Source organism: Crocuta crocuta, unplaced genomic scaffold (assembly GCF_008692635.1).
Source record: "Crocuta crocuta isolate KB4526 unplaced genomic scaffold, BGI_CrCroc_1.0 scaffold830, whole genome shotgun sequence".
Lineage (NCBI taxonomy): Eukaryota > Metazoa > Chordata > Mammalia > Carnivora > Hyaenidae > Crocuta > Crocuta crocuta.
Window position 1 is genome coordinate 2233377 of NW_027531513.1, and position 17348 is coordinate 2250724.

A 17348-nucleotide genomic window follows, 5' to 3' on the forward strand; every position below is an offset into this window, starting at 1 on the left:
TTTTTGAAATTATTTTTTAAAGTAATCTACACCCAATGTGGGGCTTAAACTCAGAACTTTGAGATCCAGAGTCAAATGTTCTACTGACTGAGCTAGCCAGGCGCCCTATAAAGGAGCTGCTTTTGGAAAGCTTGAGTGGTTCCTGAATGGCTCAGTCAGTTAAGTGTATGATTCTTGACTTCAGCTCAGGTCACGGTCTTAAGGTTCGTGGGTTTGAGCCCCGCACTGGTTCCATGCTGACAGCATGAGCCTGCTTGGGATTCTCTCTCCCCTCTCTTTCTGCTCCTACCATCACCATGAATAAATAAAAACTTAAAGCTTAAAAAAAAAAGAGAGATGTATTGAGGTTATTTAGTCAGCTCAGGGATTCCACCTTCCATCTCCCATGACAACTACTCAATAGAGGAATGGCTTCCACAATTAAGAGTAGATTAACAATTAAGATTAAGGTTAGTTTAACTAAAATTAACTACCTTACATCTTTAGGGTGTTTACTGTACTTGAAAAGAGCAACTTGCAAAAACAGCATATATAAAATTATATTGTACATAGAGAAAAAAAGGAATATATTATTGATAGTGGTTATCTTTGAGGAATGAAGATTAAAGATTTGTTTTGTCTTTGAGAGGTTAGAAATGAGAACATCCTTGGAACAAATTTTTTCTGTTCTGTGTTTTACTCATTTCCCCCTTCAATTGTGGAGAAACATACTTTTCCACTTAAAACCCTCATTAGTTGAAGGTCTCAGGTAGACTAGACTACACAAGTAGTCTAGAGATCTTGTCATGAAAATTTTCACACTTTCTTTCCTCCAGTACAGGCAAATGGGATAGTCGTGAGGCAACCATGTTTTCCTGTTGGGTCATTCAAATTTCCATCTGGTAGTGACAGTGTACTTTGTACCAGTTTGTGTTAATAAAAGGTAAAATGAGAGTAAAAATATCATTTCTTGATATATATGATTAGAACTACAAGTCTATTATTGGCAGAGTTTCTATAAAGAATGGATTTAAGAGATATGGAAGAATTATTTTCCCTAAATGATAACTTACTCTAAGGTGCCATGTTACTTTTCACCTGCTGTTTACTACATCTCTAAGAGGAAATTTTTGGTTGATTTGCACATGAAATAAAGGTTTAATGAATAACAGAGTCAGAGACACTGAGGAAGGTAGATAGCCTTCTCCTCATCTTACAGTGAACACAGGCTCAGAAAGACTAACCTGCCCAAGAAATCAGAGCCTTCTCCAACATTCTGCCTTACAAAGTCTTACATAAGTGAAAATGAGAGACTGCTTCCTGCAATATATTACTGTATTTACACCTATGTGGGGACTGACAGAACTGATTGATTTGGTTCTCTTCCTAAACCTCCAATATTCATCCCTAAAAGATTTAGACAGAATCATCTAAACAAGGTTATAGGGTAAGTCTGAAAACCAGTTTTCCAGGGCAAAGGGAAAGGAAAGATAATACTTAGCTAAATTATATCTTATGATTTTTAAATGATTATTAACCACTTTTATAAAAATGACCTCTTTGTTTTACTTCTTTTTATAACTGCCAGTTTAAGTGAATGTTAAACCAACTTAATTTTTTTAGGAGTAATAAAAACTAAAAAATAATGATACGTTTTTAAAAAGACAAGTCAACCAAATGATGGTTTGTTGCTAACTGAATTCCTGTGGCTGATAATAGTATTGTCAAGTAATAATCACTGCCATTCAACTCCAAATCCCTTAGTAGCATTACTTTTAAAGGAAATGTTACAGCTTTTGTATTATTTGATTTGGTATTTAATAACAGTTGTAAGTACAATGGCAAACATTGAAAGAGAACCCTTAGAAATGAAAAAGACAATTTAAAATCAGGTTTTGTTAAAGGGTGTTATAAGTGCAACTTTATCCATAAGCATTCCTTTTAAGGCATTTTCACTGTTGTCCCAATATCTCAACATGTACATCAAAGTTTTTTATCACAAAATGGGTGCCTTTTGTATACTCATTCAAGGCTTAAAGAAAAAAATACATCTCAGGACTAAGGGTAGCAGAAAAGGAAAAACAAAAATTTACTTTTCTCATAAAAAAGTCACTTAAAACACAAAGTCATTTAGCATACATTATTACTCCTCATTGTAATTCCAGATTTGGTACAGTATCTTTTTCACTTCCTGACATAAACTGTTAAGACAGTGCAGGCTGTAATACTTCATTTGTGAGGTGGCTGCAATTCTGTAATATGCACAGTGATTTTTTTTTTTAATAGGCTCTAACCATGCCTTGCATGAAAGGTGCTACATACAAACCTGTTATGTGAATTCTTTGGTAACCACCAGTTCAAAATGTGGACCAAACATTTCCACATGGCCAGATCTGAAGCACTTTATTGGAGCTCTCTACCGAAGCTATTACCCTGTATATTAATTCTTCAGTTTCCTAAGGGGTTACGTGTTGATTTAGAAGACAGCCAGACAAAAGCATGTGAAGCCCCAGTCAGGAAAGTGGCCCCATTAGGTTCTAGTTGGCCATACATTTTGTTTGGTAAAAGCAGTTTAAGGGAAAAGAGTAACTTCCTACTAAGTTTGCTTGTGAATCTTTTGGAGAAAGTAAAATATTCATAAGGTTATTATCTAGGCCTTTCTTGAAATGGTATGAAAAAGGTGATGAATATAATTGAGAATATTCCTACTTTTGTGGTCTGAAGTATTCCCTTGGTTGTCTCTAACTGCACTTTCTCAGGGTCAGCGTACTGAGTCTCAGTACGATATAGGCTGCCCCTAAGCATTTTCTACGTGAAGCAATAATGTACTGCTTAAGTCAACAGGTTCTCTATTTTAGGACATTAGTGTTCTGGAGAGGTCACGCTGTGGTATGATTCATTCTCATTGGGCAACCTCCTACTCATTTAATTCCAACTTTTAGTAACTGTCCTGGGATGTGTCCTAGTTGTGCAAATTAGATGCTAGTTAATATAAATCTAAGTTACCCACTTACTGTATTTAGCTAAAACATAACTTCTATATTTACTTTCAATTTATCCACCTAAAAATGAATTTACATTTTTTACATGCAAGTATCTCTAGACTGCCATGATGTCCATTATCAATTTGATACTTGAATCTAGGGAGTCACAATGGAGAGAGATGTTTCAAAGTCTAGAGAATAAATTTTAAATATGTCTGTTGTGCAATATTTGTATTTTAGTAAGAATCCTTTGTATTTACATTTATATAGCACCTTTCATCCAAGAGTTTAAAAGTGATTTAACTTTACAGCATTATTTGGCGGCAAAACCTAAGTTAATGGTGGTATTAAGATAAGTAAGTCCAAGTTCTCTAAATTCCTTTTTAATTTCTGGTCAACTATACATGCTGTCTTTCTTTCCATTCATTAATAGTCTTTCTGAAAGTAGACTATGAACACAATACTGCTACTGGCCTACCAAAAACAGAGAGGGAAAGGGAGAGAGAGAGAGAAAAAGGGAAAGAGAGAGAGAGAGAGAAGGAGGAAATGGGGGGAGGGAGAGAGAACACACACATTTCTCCTAGTTACTAGGTTAGTGATGAAACACACAGTTCCTAAACCACACACCATGAATATGGAATTATTCCAAAAAGATTTTTTAGAGCTGGTAATGAGAGCCTAAGAAGTATACTGTTAAAATAAAAAAGTCACTATCCTCATTTTAGACCTTTAAGATTATTCTGATATTTATGTTAAATAATGAATTTGCATTAATAAGTATCAATGCATTTTTTGACTTTATAAGAAAATAAAACTGTGATATAAAATTGGAGCTACAAAAAAACTGATGTTTCCCTGGGTTAACTAAATCTACTTTTTTTGTGCTTCTTTCAAATGTTTAAGGTAACAAATGCATACAAATATTTCAAAAGTACCAATAACAGTTACCAACTTTAATGTAATATTATAAAGGACAAAAACAGAAAAGTTCTTATTAATATGTGATAACCTTAAAAATAAATGAGTTCCTGGCAAAATGCAGATCATAGTAAATTATTTACAGTTTTTTTTTTTTTTTTTTGCCGTAAGAAAACTTCTTAAGCAACAGTCAGCTCTCGTGTTAAAAAAAACAAACACACATACATAACCCAATACTAAAGAAGGGAAATGAATTAAAACACAACAGCTTTATCTTGGAAATGCAATTTGCTGGAAAACCACCTTACTAAAAAAGTTTCAGAAAAACACTCTTTTTAATTACCTTGGATCCATGTGTGAATGCTTAGTGTTGCTTAATGAGGAATATGGAAATATTAATATTACTGTAAATTTTTATAACTCCTATTTTTCAGATTTATCTTATAAACTGAATTTCTTTTGCAGTGCATCAAAGTAATTGGTTAGAAAAAAATACCAACACATGCAGTCTGCTGAACAAATAAGGCTCTGACATGCCCAAACAATGTTCTCTGTATCTTGATATATAGTACATTCCACAACATACAGCATTTAATTTAGATTTACACAACTAAATGTAAATGGCTAGATTCTGGCTAATACTTAGCAGAAGCATTAAGCAAACATGGATAAATTCATAAACAAATGACGAAAGAAGTAGATTGTTCTTGGAGTACTTCTTGAAACCTTAAAACACTTGGTCCTTAGCGAGAGAACATCCTTTGTTCAGTAGATCTCAACAATACAATGTATAGTAAGTCCTAAAACCTTCTAAAAATTTTGGCAGTTGACTCCAGTAGTGCTCCTTGATTCAAGGAAGGAATGAAGGTTTTGTATTTCTTGCCTGCTCTAGTCACGAAGGATTGTTTAAAGTCTCCTTAAAGATTTTTAAAATGATTCCTATAGTTGGGTGTCTTGTTACTTCAGAAATAAAGGCTTCACACTGAGAAACTGAAGGACACTTTTCTCTCTGTATTCAGTTGGAAGGTAGAAAGAAGAAAGAAAATATAAGAAAAGCTTGAAGATAAGAGAGATACAAAATATAGAGCAGCCACGATAAGAACAACATGCACCAGGTATGTCTTCTATAGGAATGAGAGAGTGACAGAAAGAGACAATTTTTCTTTGAATGGCTCTTCACAAAATAGGTATTTAATTTACTCTTCTCAATTATCAAGAACACTGTGGGGGAAAAAAAGTGGATTCCAAACAAGACGAAAAAAAAAAAGACTTCAAATTAAAAAAGGAATTCCTAAATCATTATTCACTAGTAAAATTAAATTTAAATTAAGAAAAAAAATAGAATTTTTAAAGGTTTGTTTCCTGCACTGACAGGCAAAAACTTACAACAATCAATAAATCTTGCTTGACTAGTAAGTAGAACAGAAAGTCGTGAATTAAGCAAGCAATATTTACATCTGTTAATGCAATGTGCACTTGTTCTTATACGTTAACACGTAACACAGTTAGTTTGTATAAATGAGACCAATCTCATTTACATTTTAAGCAAGAAACTCACCACGTGGCCCACATGTCATGTAGTGGGTAATAGAATTAGGAGCTTTGTTGCTCCCTAGACCTGCTTTTTGAATTTCTGCTTTCTTGTACTTTGTCCACATCTGCAGGAGAAAAGCATTTCATATTATTTAATCAAAGGTTAGACATAATATAATTCATGAAGATAAGACACTAATGAGCTCTTGTTGAGTAGGGCAAGGAGAAAGAATCTAACTCTGGGAAATTTATTAAACTTACAGACATCTTATTACTTAAGGACTGATTGTTACAGTTTAAAAGCCAGAATTAATATACTTACGTCCTCTTACTATGTTTATTTACCAAAAGGTCACAAATAGTTTTAAAGTAAGAAAATAATCTTGCATGTAGCAACAGAGATATCCACAATGAAATATTTATTTACTGAGAAAACCAGGTCTTAAGGCAAATTTTATAGGCAAATAATATACCTACTTACACTGTTACAGCTAAAATTGTTTTGGTCAAAGGGAACCCAATACCTAACAAAGTCAGTTTACAATGTCAGACAAATAATAAGGGTATAATTTCTAGAAACCCAGGCCAGGAATGTGAACGCTACCCAGTTTCATCTACAATCAGGGTAGTGAATCTCAAATAGTTTTCCAAATAATCCCCTGTGAAGTCACAAGATATTTATGGAGATGTTTTAAAGGAAAAAAGTACAGCTGTTCAACTGAGTCAGAGTTGCTTCATTTTTATCTTTAAAAAAGTAGTAAAAAAGTTAAAATACTGGTGCTTCTTTGTAAGACTTATAGCAAGTAGTATGTTGTTTTTTAAAGCTTGGGAAATGCTGGCTGCATATGACTTCTAGGTACTTCCCAGGCTAAAAATGTGATTCCAAGTGCTATGAAGAAACACAAGTAAGAAATTAGTGTTTTAAAAAAATTATAGGACTCCACAGCTGGTGACGGTCTCTAGAGGAACTGTAGCCTGTATTCTCACAATCCTCAAGACACATGGACATGGTATAGATCTGTCTTACATGCACAGTGTATATTTCCTTTTGAAAACATGTTATACTATAAATTATAAACTATAGCCATTTGTGTTGCAAATACTTCTTTCCTGTAGCCTAATTTTGTAAAATAATCACACAATTTTTAAATGATACAATGATTTCTCAATGTATTTTGGATAAATAAATTTAATATTCCAAATTTAAAGTGTATGGCCAGATATATAGTATCTAAAGAGTTGAAATGGTTATGAAATAATTCTTGACTCAAAGTGGAAAAGTAGTAACACTAATTATTCCATTTTAATCTATTTGGCTCCAATCTAATCTCACTTGTATTTAGCATTAAGTTTTATTATTATTAAGTTTTATTATTAGGCAACCAGCAATAAAACGGATGTATGGATGGAGAAAGAATATTAAGTGGTACTAAAAAATATGAAAATTTTCTGATTGTGTTTATGTGATAATCTGTCGTAGAACTATCTTTATTAATATCTGGCTGTGAGAAAAGAAGCACAAAAATAGATAAATGGGAGGACCTAGTCCTCACAATCCACTTTGTAAGTACAAGAGAATGGCTTAATTTAGAAGGATACAAATTTCATTAAGCAAAGATTCTCTACAGATTCTATTTCCACGGACCAATTAATAACCATATTAACTTAATATATAACATGTATGAAATAGCAACCCCCACCCCCATTTAGAAAGTTACACTTCAAACATTACTTCCAGATGCCGGGCTGAGTTATTAGCAGTAGTATTTAGGCTGAATCAAAATGCCAAAAACATTCCAGAGAAAGATCTAAAGTATACTTCTCCAGAAGTAAGTGAATCAAGATAATGGGTTTGTTTTGTTTGTAAAATGCTGAGAGTTAGAGACATTCAGGTTTAGTGGGTTTTACTTTAAAAGTGCTTTGACCACAGCAAGGTAATTTTAGTGTTTATGTCACTGGAGTCAGAGTTGGGAAATATTTTCTTTGTTTTATATAGTTACTTTGTTAGCTAAAAGTTTATATTTATTTTTACTTCTAAAATTGGTTCCACTAAAAACACACTTGTTTATTTAAATGGTTTTAAATTCTAATGTTAACTTTATTTTAGCACAATGTACACTTTTAAAAAATTGTTTTAAAGGACACATAATTTAATTAATAGATTATAGAAGCAACAACCTTTACTATTTTGTAAACTTGCTACCCTTTTTGAACAGGAAGTAAAAATGCAAATTTTCAACACACGGAGTATTATTTATTTCTCTTTGACTCTATAAAAAAAAGAACTGCCAAAACTAATGTATTAATTGATTCCAATAAAAAAGTCATCTTGAAGGAAAGATGGTTCTTAAGCTCTTACATTTATCAGATGAAGGAAAGTGAAGAAGAAGAAACAGAATTAATATAAATGCTCCTAGTTACTGTGTAAGTAACATGTAAATATGATGGGGTTTTTAAAAAATTAAATTTATGAGTAATGTTTTACATCTGAACAAGTTTATAAATATGGGCAGTAGTTAATATCTGCTACACAAAGTGTTAACAAAATGACTATTTCTTTGAAAATAAAATAGGACAGAAGACTTGGTTAAGTGGCAAAAGAAAATGACATCTTTTTACATACTTTCCTTAATACTGAACATGGGCAATGTGAATGCACATTTGGGGGAGAAAAAGGAGTGAAAGGAAGAGAGCGAGGGAAGATGAGCAAAAAAGAGGGAAGGAGAAAATCAGCATTCTTTTTTGGGAACAACAAAGTAAGTATGACTTGGAAATGCCTTCTTGGTAACTATAGCATGCAACTATTTTAATATGCTTCCAGGTATCAAAGTAACAATCTCTTATCGGGTGACTAGAAATGTGAAAGGGGAGCATGTACTGTTAAGGTTTTTAAGGTCATGCAGAAAATGTACAATGCAATTATCATTTCATGCAGGCTTTGGTGTGGTTACACATTCATATTTATATACATGCTGTCATGTACAAATGAACACTATGCCACAATTTAAAAATAAAAATTTAAGCCTCGCCAAATGATACTTTTCAACAGCAGCTCTTCAAAACAGATTAGAGAAGCACATTGCATATCAAGTAACATCAGTATTATATTGTGCAGTTTTGATCACACACAACCATATTCATACCAAACAGTTTGATTATCCTCAGAAACCAACAATGCAGATTCTGTGTCATCAGGATAGAGGCATGCAGTAGTGATAAGATTACTGCTATCTGCAGAAGACTGTGGGTTACTGTTACTAGGGCTCTGATTATCAGAAAACTGTTCATTATCTTTCTTTGCAGCTTTATCCAAAATGGCAGAAGCCTGGTCAGTTACTCTGGTGATTGGCCGGGGAGGTAACCCACTTATGTTACTAACTAGTTCTGTATTCAGGGATAAAAATGGCTGAGATGGATGAGCCAGAGTAAATGACTCTACGCTATCTTTAGCTGATATTCCAAATGCATCATCAGACATATTAGCAATGGCAAAAGTTTCGTTTAGAAAATGTGACTTTTCTATTCTTGAGTTTCTAGCCTGGGCATATAGAGACTTGGGCTTATCTGTAGCTGAATCGTCTTGTGCATGAGAACCCACAGCATGGGTTGGACTGTGAGGTGCATGAGAGGACCACTGGTGTAAACGGTACTCACGAGGTGCTGCAGTGATGTTGCTATCAGCAGTAGCTGGTGGTGAATCAACGGATATAGGTAGTCTACTGTCCTTGGTCAGAAAATCATGGATGCTTGTCCTTCGAGTAGTTCCTTCAGCAGTAGAGATCACACTGCTTGCACGAGGTAAAGTGGCATAAGGATTACTATCTTTTGATTGTCGTGACAGAGAAGTTTCTTTCACTAATTTCATCTTTCCTTGAGTGCCTAAGGTAGGTTTTCCTGGAGAGCTAATGAAGTAGGCATCTTCAGTCTTTCGAGGACTGGGTCTCATATATTGTTCAGGCTTATTTGTCCGTCTATCGTAGAAGTCTCCTGGGGTTTTTCCACTTACTGACCTGGCCAGACCACAGCTAACTGGTTTGTTTTTTCCCAAAAAGTCAGAAGAGACAGACAAACTTTTCATTACTTCATCTAAAAGATTCTCTTGACTTGAGGGCTTTATCTGTTAAAAAAGATACCACAGCAGATTAGTGAATATAGCCAAGCTTTTACTTTCCTGATATATCACACTGTGTTATATAAAATTGCTAGTATCTCTAAACATGCCTTGACTTAAAAAGAAGCTCTATAGTTATAGTTCAAAGAATTTTACTCGTAATGTCCATCTAAATTAATGTCACCATAGACAAAACCAACCTGTATTGAGGTAAGCTTGTTGCTTTCTTCCAAAAACTGTTGTAGAGTAACAACTTCACTTCCAGGAGAACCAGTTTTGACCTTGTGATGTACTCGACTCTCTAATGTTTCAGGCATTTTGTGCTGGAGCATTGGACTTGATCTGGTCTGTCTTTTCAAGTACTGGATTGGGCTGCTACCACTGCTGGACCAAGCTTCATGATCATGAAGCAGGCTAAATTCTCCACTGCTGTGGCTTTGTGGCCTGCTTTGGATATTAACTGGACCTGCTTTTGGAGTAAATGCTGTGTTAGGAGTCTCGTAACAGAAATGAGATTAAAACTACATAAACAATAACATTTGTGGACTGAATTCTTATGAATAGCTAAAATGACTTTCAAATTTCATTTACATATGCTTAGTAAACCGTGTTCATCTTTCAACAGTCTAACACTGTCTACCATAGTCTCCTTATTTTGTCAGACTGACAGATAGCAGTTCCACAAAGGCAAATACTTCCTTTACCACTACATCCAGAGTTAATATACAAAGCAGGCACTCAATACATTTGATGAGTAAGTTAATATAAAAATAATAATACATTAAAAAAAACCCTCAGATCAAGTAACTGTAAAAGACTTCACAATTTAGAGCAGAACAGGATTATATGAATTTAAATTATATCAAAATGTTAAAATCAGAATAAAAATTCAGAGGTTAAAAATTCTAATTCCTTGCCTCTCTATGACATCTTCATTCTTTACTTGAAGGTTCCTTCTATGCATCCTAAATGAATAACCTTAAATAAATTTTTAAAAATTGAAACAGGAAAATCAATGGGGATATGACATACTTAGCAAATTCCAGTAAAAATATAAAATCAAATATGTTTTATTTTACTCTTTAATTTCTGAATCATCTGATTGTTCCTACTTTCCACTGTTGGTATGGTGGCTATAAATCCTTAAAAGACTCAAATGAGGAGTGCGTCGTGGGTGGCTCTGTTGGTTAAGCATCTAACTTTGGCTTGGGTCATGATCTTACAGTTTGTGGGTTTGAGCCCCGCCTCCGGCTCTGTGCTGACAACTCAGAGCCTGAAGCCTGCTTCAGATTCTGTGTCTCCCTCTCTCTGCCATCCCCCTACCCCCTGCCCCAACTCACGCTCTGTTTCTGTCTCTCTCTCAAAAATAAAAAAATTAAACATTAAAAAAAAAAAGATTCAACTGAGGTTAAGTAACTGTACAGAATGCAAATTACTAGTTCTGGGGAAAAAATCCCTAGTGTTATGTTATTCCTTGGATTCTAAATGATAGCAAACTGCATAGATATAGTATCAAGATGGACAACACAACGTTCCATGGTTTCCTAATCATACAGAGTAAAGTGGGTCATGAAAGAATTTGGCTCAAGTTACATAACATTTTGTAAAAAGAAGATTTTCTTAAATTCTCAAATCAGAAAAGAAATACTTTAATTTTCAGACTGTATTCTTCTACTGGATATAAGAATATGATTATAAAAATGAAAAAATAATTCCTTCTTGAGATCAGATTTCTCAGACCACTACAACAGTCCTAGCATTAACAATAAAATTAAAACTGAGACAAAATGATTTTATAATACAAAAGCAGGGGTGCCTGCATAGCACAGTCAGTTAAGCGTCCGACTTTGGCTCAGGTCATGATCTCATGGCTCGTGTGTTCAAGCCCCACGTCGGGTACTGTGCTGACAGTTCAGAGCCTGAAGCCTGCTTCGGATTCTGTCTCCGTCTCTCCCTCCCCTTCCTCCACTCATGCTCTGTCTCTCTCTCTCTCTCGTAAATATAAACAAACATTAAAAAAACTTATAATACAAAAAAGCAATAGAACACATGCATTGATTACAATGGGACAATTCTGGACTGTAGAGAATACTTTAACCAACTTTTATAATCGATTAAACAATTCCAGAATCTGAGTAGGCAATACACTTTTAAGAAAAAAAGAATTAGTCAGAGCCTCTAGACATTTACATTAAACCTCACCTTGGAATGCAAATTAAGAAGTTAATTTAAAAAACCTTGAATTCTTTATGTAAACTATGTGCATCCATTCGGCTCTTATTCTACACACACACAATTGTCTTCTTAAATTAAAAAAACCTATTTCCCCCTATTTCATGAATAAATAAAGCTAAAAGTATTTCTAAAGCATTTTCTATAATGTCAGTTCAATGTACATGCATCATGAGAAAATTAAGGACAACGATTTTCATGACAAAGACAAAACATAAGAAAAATAAGGACCTACAGATTTTTTTAAAGTTAAAAATATTTTATCTGTGGAGATGAAAAATGGAAACCAAAATAACTGCTCCTGTTTTTACATTTTTATATACATGGTATACATTTTATCACAATGCTAAGAAGTATAAAATGTTCCAAGGGCTATGTTTCAAAAATAGATGATTTGGATTTCACACTTTACCCCAAAAACTTCACCGAGCTTCTACTATAAAATCTGGAAATGGGTGGACAATATTAGTAAATTTACCTACAGCGTACCTTTGACTTCATGGAGTGAAGCATTATTATTACTATTGCTAGTGGATGTTCTGCTACTATCAAGGCTGGCTGGTCTTGAAGCTAAATGAAAAAATCAGGAGACCGTGTGATAAACCTCCAGCTAATGACATTGAACTTTACATTCTGATCACAGAATGCTTTGAGGAAGCAATCATGCACACTTTCACAGGCTAAGCATGCCCACAGAGCTGAATCTTAACACATTAGAGAACAAAGACATTTACAGATAGTTCAGTTAGACATTTTATAATAAGATACTTCTAAGACACTAGTTGAGATTCAAAAAGAAAAGAAAAGAAAGTGGATATTTAGATTTGGAAATGATTTCTGGATACCAGAACTATTTGGTTTGAACAGGGTGACATGCAGAAAAAAAAAAAAAAAAAAGTGCTAGTGATTAGGTCACTCACAACACATCAGACAAGGAACCTTGCACACTGCAGAAATGCCATGAACAGGAGGAACATGAGCATCTGCACAGTTCATGTCCTGTATTCCTACCCGCACAAGGGAAACAACTGCACAGTTAACACAACCCTACCCTATTTCTTAAAATCCTGAAGTTCCCTGAATGTGTTATCCATTTATTGTTAATAATTTAGCATGGCAAGACATGATTTTACAGATCTCTCCAGAAACTTAAAAATATGATATACTCAATACTGCAGAAAATGTGGTTTCTTAGAGTTCATCCTTTACCCAAGTATTTTTAAAACCAACAGTAAAATGTGTTTCTCATAACGTTAACCTCATACCAAAATGGCAACAAAATTACCTTTAAGCATTGTGCAGGCATACTTTATAAATGACCCCGACCAAAACAGAGACTACTTAGATGAAGTAACAACCTCCAAAGGAACAAGAGGGAGTATTAGGTTTTGAAGAAATGACAGAGGAAGCTAGGATGCAGGTTAGAGAGAACACATGCTTGCCAGCAACACATTCACCAAATCAATGCGAAAGTCTTAGCATTCCCATTCTCTATGTAACATGTGCTCTCTAAATAAAGTGCATATCTTACCATGAACTCTTGATCCCGTACTAGAATCATCACTAATACCTTGTGGACTTATGTCTTCAAAGGATGTAGTATCTACATAAGATAACAAGATGGATATAAAAATATTTTTAAGCAAACAAAAAACCCTTATAAAATTTCCCTTATGTAGTTATGGATATTCTTTTTCAATCACATATAATACATCTTGATTTAACATATTTCATAGACTCAACCAGAAACTGGAACTAGGAACGAGAAACAGAATGGCTGTGATGAAAGTTGACTTGCTTAGGGAAAACCCCAGAAGCAGTGAAACAATCTCCCCAAGGACCCTGCAAAGCAAATCAAGAGCCTGGGCTGTTCTATGTGGTTCTGTTTGAAGTTGTAGCGGTTTTAGTTTTTTTTTTAAAGCTTCTATCATAACTTTTCCCCTTTTTCACTTTTTACATGGTTTACTTTTCCTTTTCTTGTTAGTTCATTAGCTGTTTATTATGAAAGGCCTAGGAAAGATTTTAATTATTTGCATGATGTTTTAAATTTTTGAAATGATTTGAAATTGAAAATTCTCTCAAATCAAATCCAGATTGTTTTGGTAATTATTTCAGGCTGTTTCTGTCAAAAAAGTATACATGGGAAAGTCAAATTAAAATTCCTGTTGCCAAGAGTTACACCACAGTGCAAAGAGCAGACGGCCTATACCTTTATTATTAACCAACTGCTTGGATCTGAAGCCTGTAGAAGAGTTGACAGTTGAAAAGTTGATGGCTGTAGTAGAGAAGGCCATAGCTCCCAATTCTTTTCTCCTTTTACCCGTTGAAATATCATCAGGAACCTCCAAATTCTCAGAACTACCTGTCCACTGTCCTCCTGCTAGGACCATGGACTGCACCAGGTCATTCATGGCTGGGATGCAAATGAAAGCAAATGAATCAGCATGGTTAATGTATCTGCTTTTATTCCTATCTTGTATTACAAATGATTTGGTTTTTGTCTATGGATTAATGGAAGTGAACATCAAAAACTATAACCACAAGGTCATTCAAATTATGACATGCATTCAGCTGAATGAAATGAGTAGGCCAAAGGCTGATAAATTTCAATAAATATTTTTATCCCACCTCCACCCCATTTAAAGATAGGAAAAGGAATTTTACTCTGTACAACTGCCATGCTTTTGCGCAGTGATGTGCAATATAATTAGAAGCCTCATAATGTGGTTTTGTGATGACAGAAATGGAATGAATAAAGGTAAGATGGAGAGCAGTTCTTATACAGCATCATAATTGAAAATGACAAAGAGTCCTTGGTCAGAGCAGGTTACTGAAGAAATCATTCATTTTAAGAATCAAATAAGTATACCATTCAATAAAAACCTGAAAGAGAGGATATCCAAAGTGACAGACATTAAATGTGATTATGTAATTACCCATTCCAGTTAAAAAAATAAAACTAGAGTATTAATATATAAAGAATGACAAACATTTTCAAGGGTTACAGGCCATTTTATTTATTTATTTAATTTAGTTCATTAAGAAAATAAATTCCTAATGCTAAAGGTTTTGTTATATTTTAAGTAAATTTCTTTGGGAAAAAAATCTCTATGGCATTGAAAATTAAAAGTTTTTTTTTTCCGCCAACTTTTAGAAAGCACTGCAACTGTATATTACATGTATGACTAAACATATGCATGTATATGTATCAGTGAGTATACATATAATGCAAATTCAGTGCCAGATTTGAAAAAAAAATATTCTTCCAGCTCCTTAAATTAGAGGAAGACTGCACTTTGCAAAATAAAGACAGTTGGCACCGTCCAGAGAAAGGTTAGTGAAAAATTAGTAATGGAAGCCAGTGTGGTCATTTGAAAGAAGCTGAACTGTCATAAAGTCTTACACATGGAACGACGGTAGCAGGCCTTCATTTTGTCTTTATCCTTCGGTCTGTTCCTCAAAAAGGGCAGTCTTTTCAGTGCAACCACTTTAATGTCAGAGCATGAGGAAAAACAGAAACAGAAAAATGAAAGAAAAAAGGGAGAAGAACAGATGGGAGTTAAATGTTGAAATTAAGGACAGAAATGAATGTCTGAGTTTCAGCTATGTATGCTATACTAAAGCTATTACTCTCGTGCTGCTGAGTGATAATGAAATATGAAATATGTACTCTGATACTTTAAAATACTTGGAAAGCACTGAAGACAATGATGAGGAACATATACTTTGGAAGCTTTGATAGGCTAAAGTCCTACAAATACAGGAAATGCTTAGAATTACCTACTGAAGGAACATTTTTCCTTGTAAAGTTGCACCTTTAAAATCAGGGCTATTGGTGGGCCACAGTATACATGATGACAATGTACAAGGCTTTTCAATCCTCTGTCTTAACTTTTTAAATTACAAGACTTTGTTTTAGAAAAAAATTACTTAGGAAGATGCACATTCTACAAGAATATTCTAGTGATATCTATTAACAAAAACTAGGGTGCCCAAGTGATGTTTAAAACAACCTAAAGAAACTTAAAAAACTTTCATTATTTTCTTAAACTAACAAAGAAAGTAGGGAATTATTTTGGGGGATAAACTGAATTCTGGTGCATTATTTAGCAGCACCGTGAAAGTATATATTCTTCTGAGCAAAGTCTTTTAAAAGGTGACATAAGCAATTGTATTCATTTCGTTTTGCAAAAGGCTGGTCAGGGAAAAGAGAAAAACTAGAACTAAGCTCTATTAAGTCTCAAAGAAAAGGAGGCACCCTAATGCAAGCAAAAAACAACAGAAACTATGTGTTTATAACACTTTTAGGTTTTTGAAGGGCTTTTTGGGTGAGTTTATTAAAAAAAATGAAAGGTAGCACTGTGCAGAAAAGTTCTATAAATGAAAATTAGGGTTATAACTGCAGTAGGTGTCATTAGCATAGATGTCAAAATGTTCACGAATGTCACTAACATTCTTGAATTATATTTTAATAAGATTTGAAAACAAAAAACTGTTGCACCTTTTTGGAACTGCAATTTAGGAGTCAGGGCAACGATGTGAATAAAGACTTAAGAGCACATTCTACATAGCCTTAAAAACAATGCTGCTTCTCAAGGTTTGCTGTCATCTTGTAAATAATCAAAGTTCTTCCAAGAAACTGACAAGTGTCATCCATTAAGGAGAATGCAATGGACATACAGTTTTTTAACTTACTTGATTAGGAACAATCATGATTCATTTAAGCTTTTAATTTGGCCTATTTCTTTTCTATCTTGGTAAACACAGCTGTTTTTAATGACTTAAAAAAGAAATGAACTGAAAACAATGTAAAAATGGACACTTAGCTAAAACAAAGCTGGATGGTTGCAGCATGCACATGTTGTCTTATTTAGACACTTCTGTTTCAACTGTTTCCAAAGACTGCTTTACTGACAGACACTCTTCCAAAAACAGACAGGAAAAAGGAGTTTTAAATTTGTCACTGGTGGAATGTGATCCTTCTTATGTCAACCAGTTTGTAGATATACAGTGTTCTTTTTCAATATACTGAAATTAAGGGAACATTAACATTGTTGGGTTTTATGTTTATTTAAAAAATTCTAAAACTGAACAAATGCAGGAAAGGACAGTATTACTGCCTTCTGATCCTTCTTCTGGATATTTTGACAGGGAGTATGCAGGAATGTCAGATTTGTATTTAAAACAGGCAAGATGACCTCAAAAAAGACTGTCATGCCTTTCTTGTGTATATTATCATACCTGAATTGAAACATCTTTCCTTTAGGGTGCCTGGATGGCTCAGTCGGTAGAGCATCTCAGGATTATGAGTTCAAGCCCCACGTTGGGCATAGAGTTTACTTAAAAAAAAAAAATCAATCCCTTATGAAATATCTTTCTTTAATTGAAAAAAAAATAAGTAGACCTATTTCTATTGTTCATTTAATAAGATGTCAGGTAGTTTATATCTAAAGGTAGCAGATTAAACTGAATTATCTGGCATCATTTTAAGGTAAACCTGATGATTTCTTAAGAATGCTCAGAGATTTCATGTAGATTTGGCTGATAAGAATAGATTAAAAAAAAACAACAACCAGGTAATAATCTTGTGT

At 34.0% G+C, this 17348-nt stretch overlaps 1 protein-coding gene across 9 annotated transcripts in view; it reads right to left on the reverse strand.

The window, feature by feature from the left end:
- The window catches only part of CCDC88A (coiled-coil and HOOK domain protein 88A), a 152486-nt gene that overhangs the window by 11584 nt on the left and 123554 nt on the right, over window positions 1-17348 (reverse strand). For 3 of the 9 annotated variants that reach the window (XR_013337158.1, XR_013337157.1, XR_013337156.1), the window contains exons 26-32: window positions 15161-15244; window positions 13967-14170; window positions 13289-13360; window positions 12247-12327; window positions 9726-9994; window positions 9069-9531; window positions 5440-5539 (exon numbers count right to left, since the gene is read on the reverse strand). Coding sequence is in view for 6 of the 9 variants with exons in the window: in XM_077772360.1 (XP_077628486.1) it covers window positions 8536-9531; window positions 9726-9994; window positions 12247-12327; window positions 13289-13360; window positions 13967-14170; window positions 15161-15244 (1706 nt within the window). In the remaining 3 variants the exon portion in view is untranslated. Of the gene's footprint in view, window positions 1-1672; window positions 4891-5439; window positions 5540-7664; window positions 9532-9725; window positions 9995-12246; window positions 12328-13288; window positions 13361-13966; window positions 14171-14451; window positions 14641-15160; window positions 15245-17348 lie in introns of those variants that run through there. The other 6 variants (XM_077772363.1, XM_077772364.1, XM_077772361.1 and 3 more) reach the window with 6 other exon arrangements.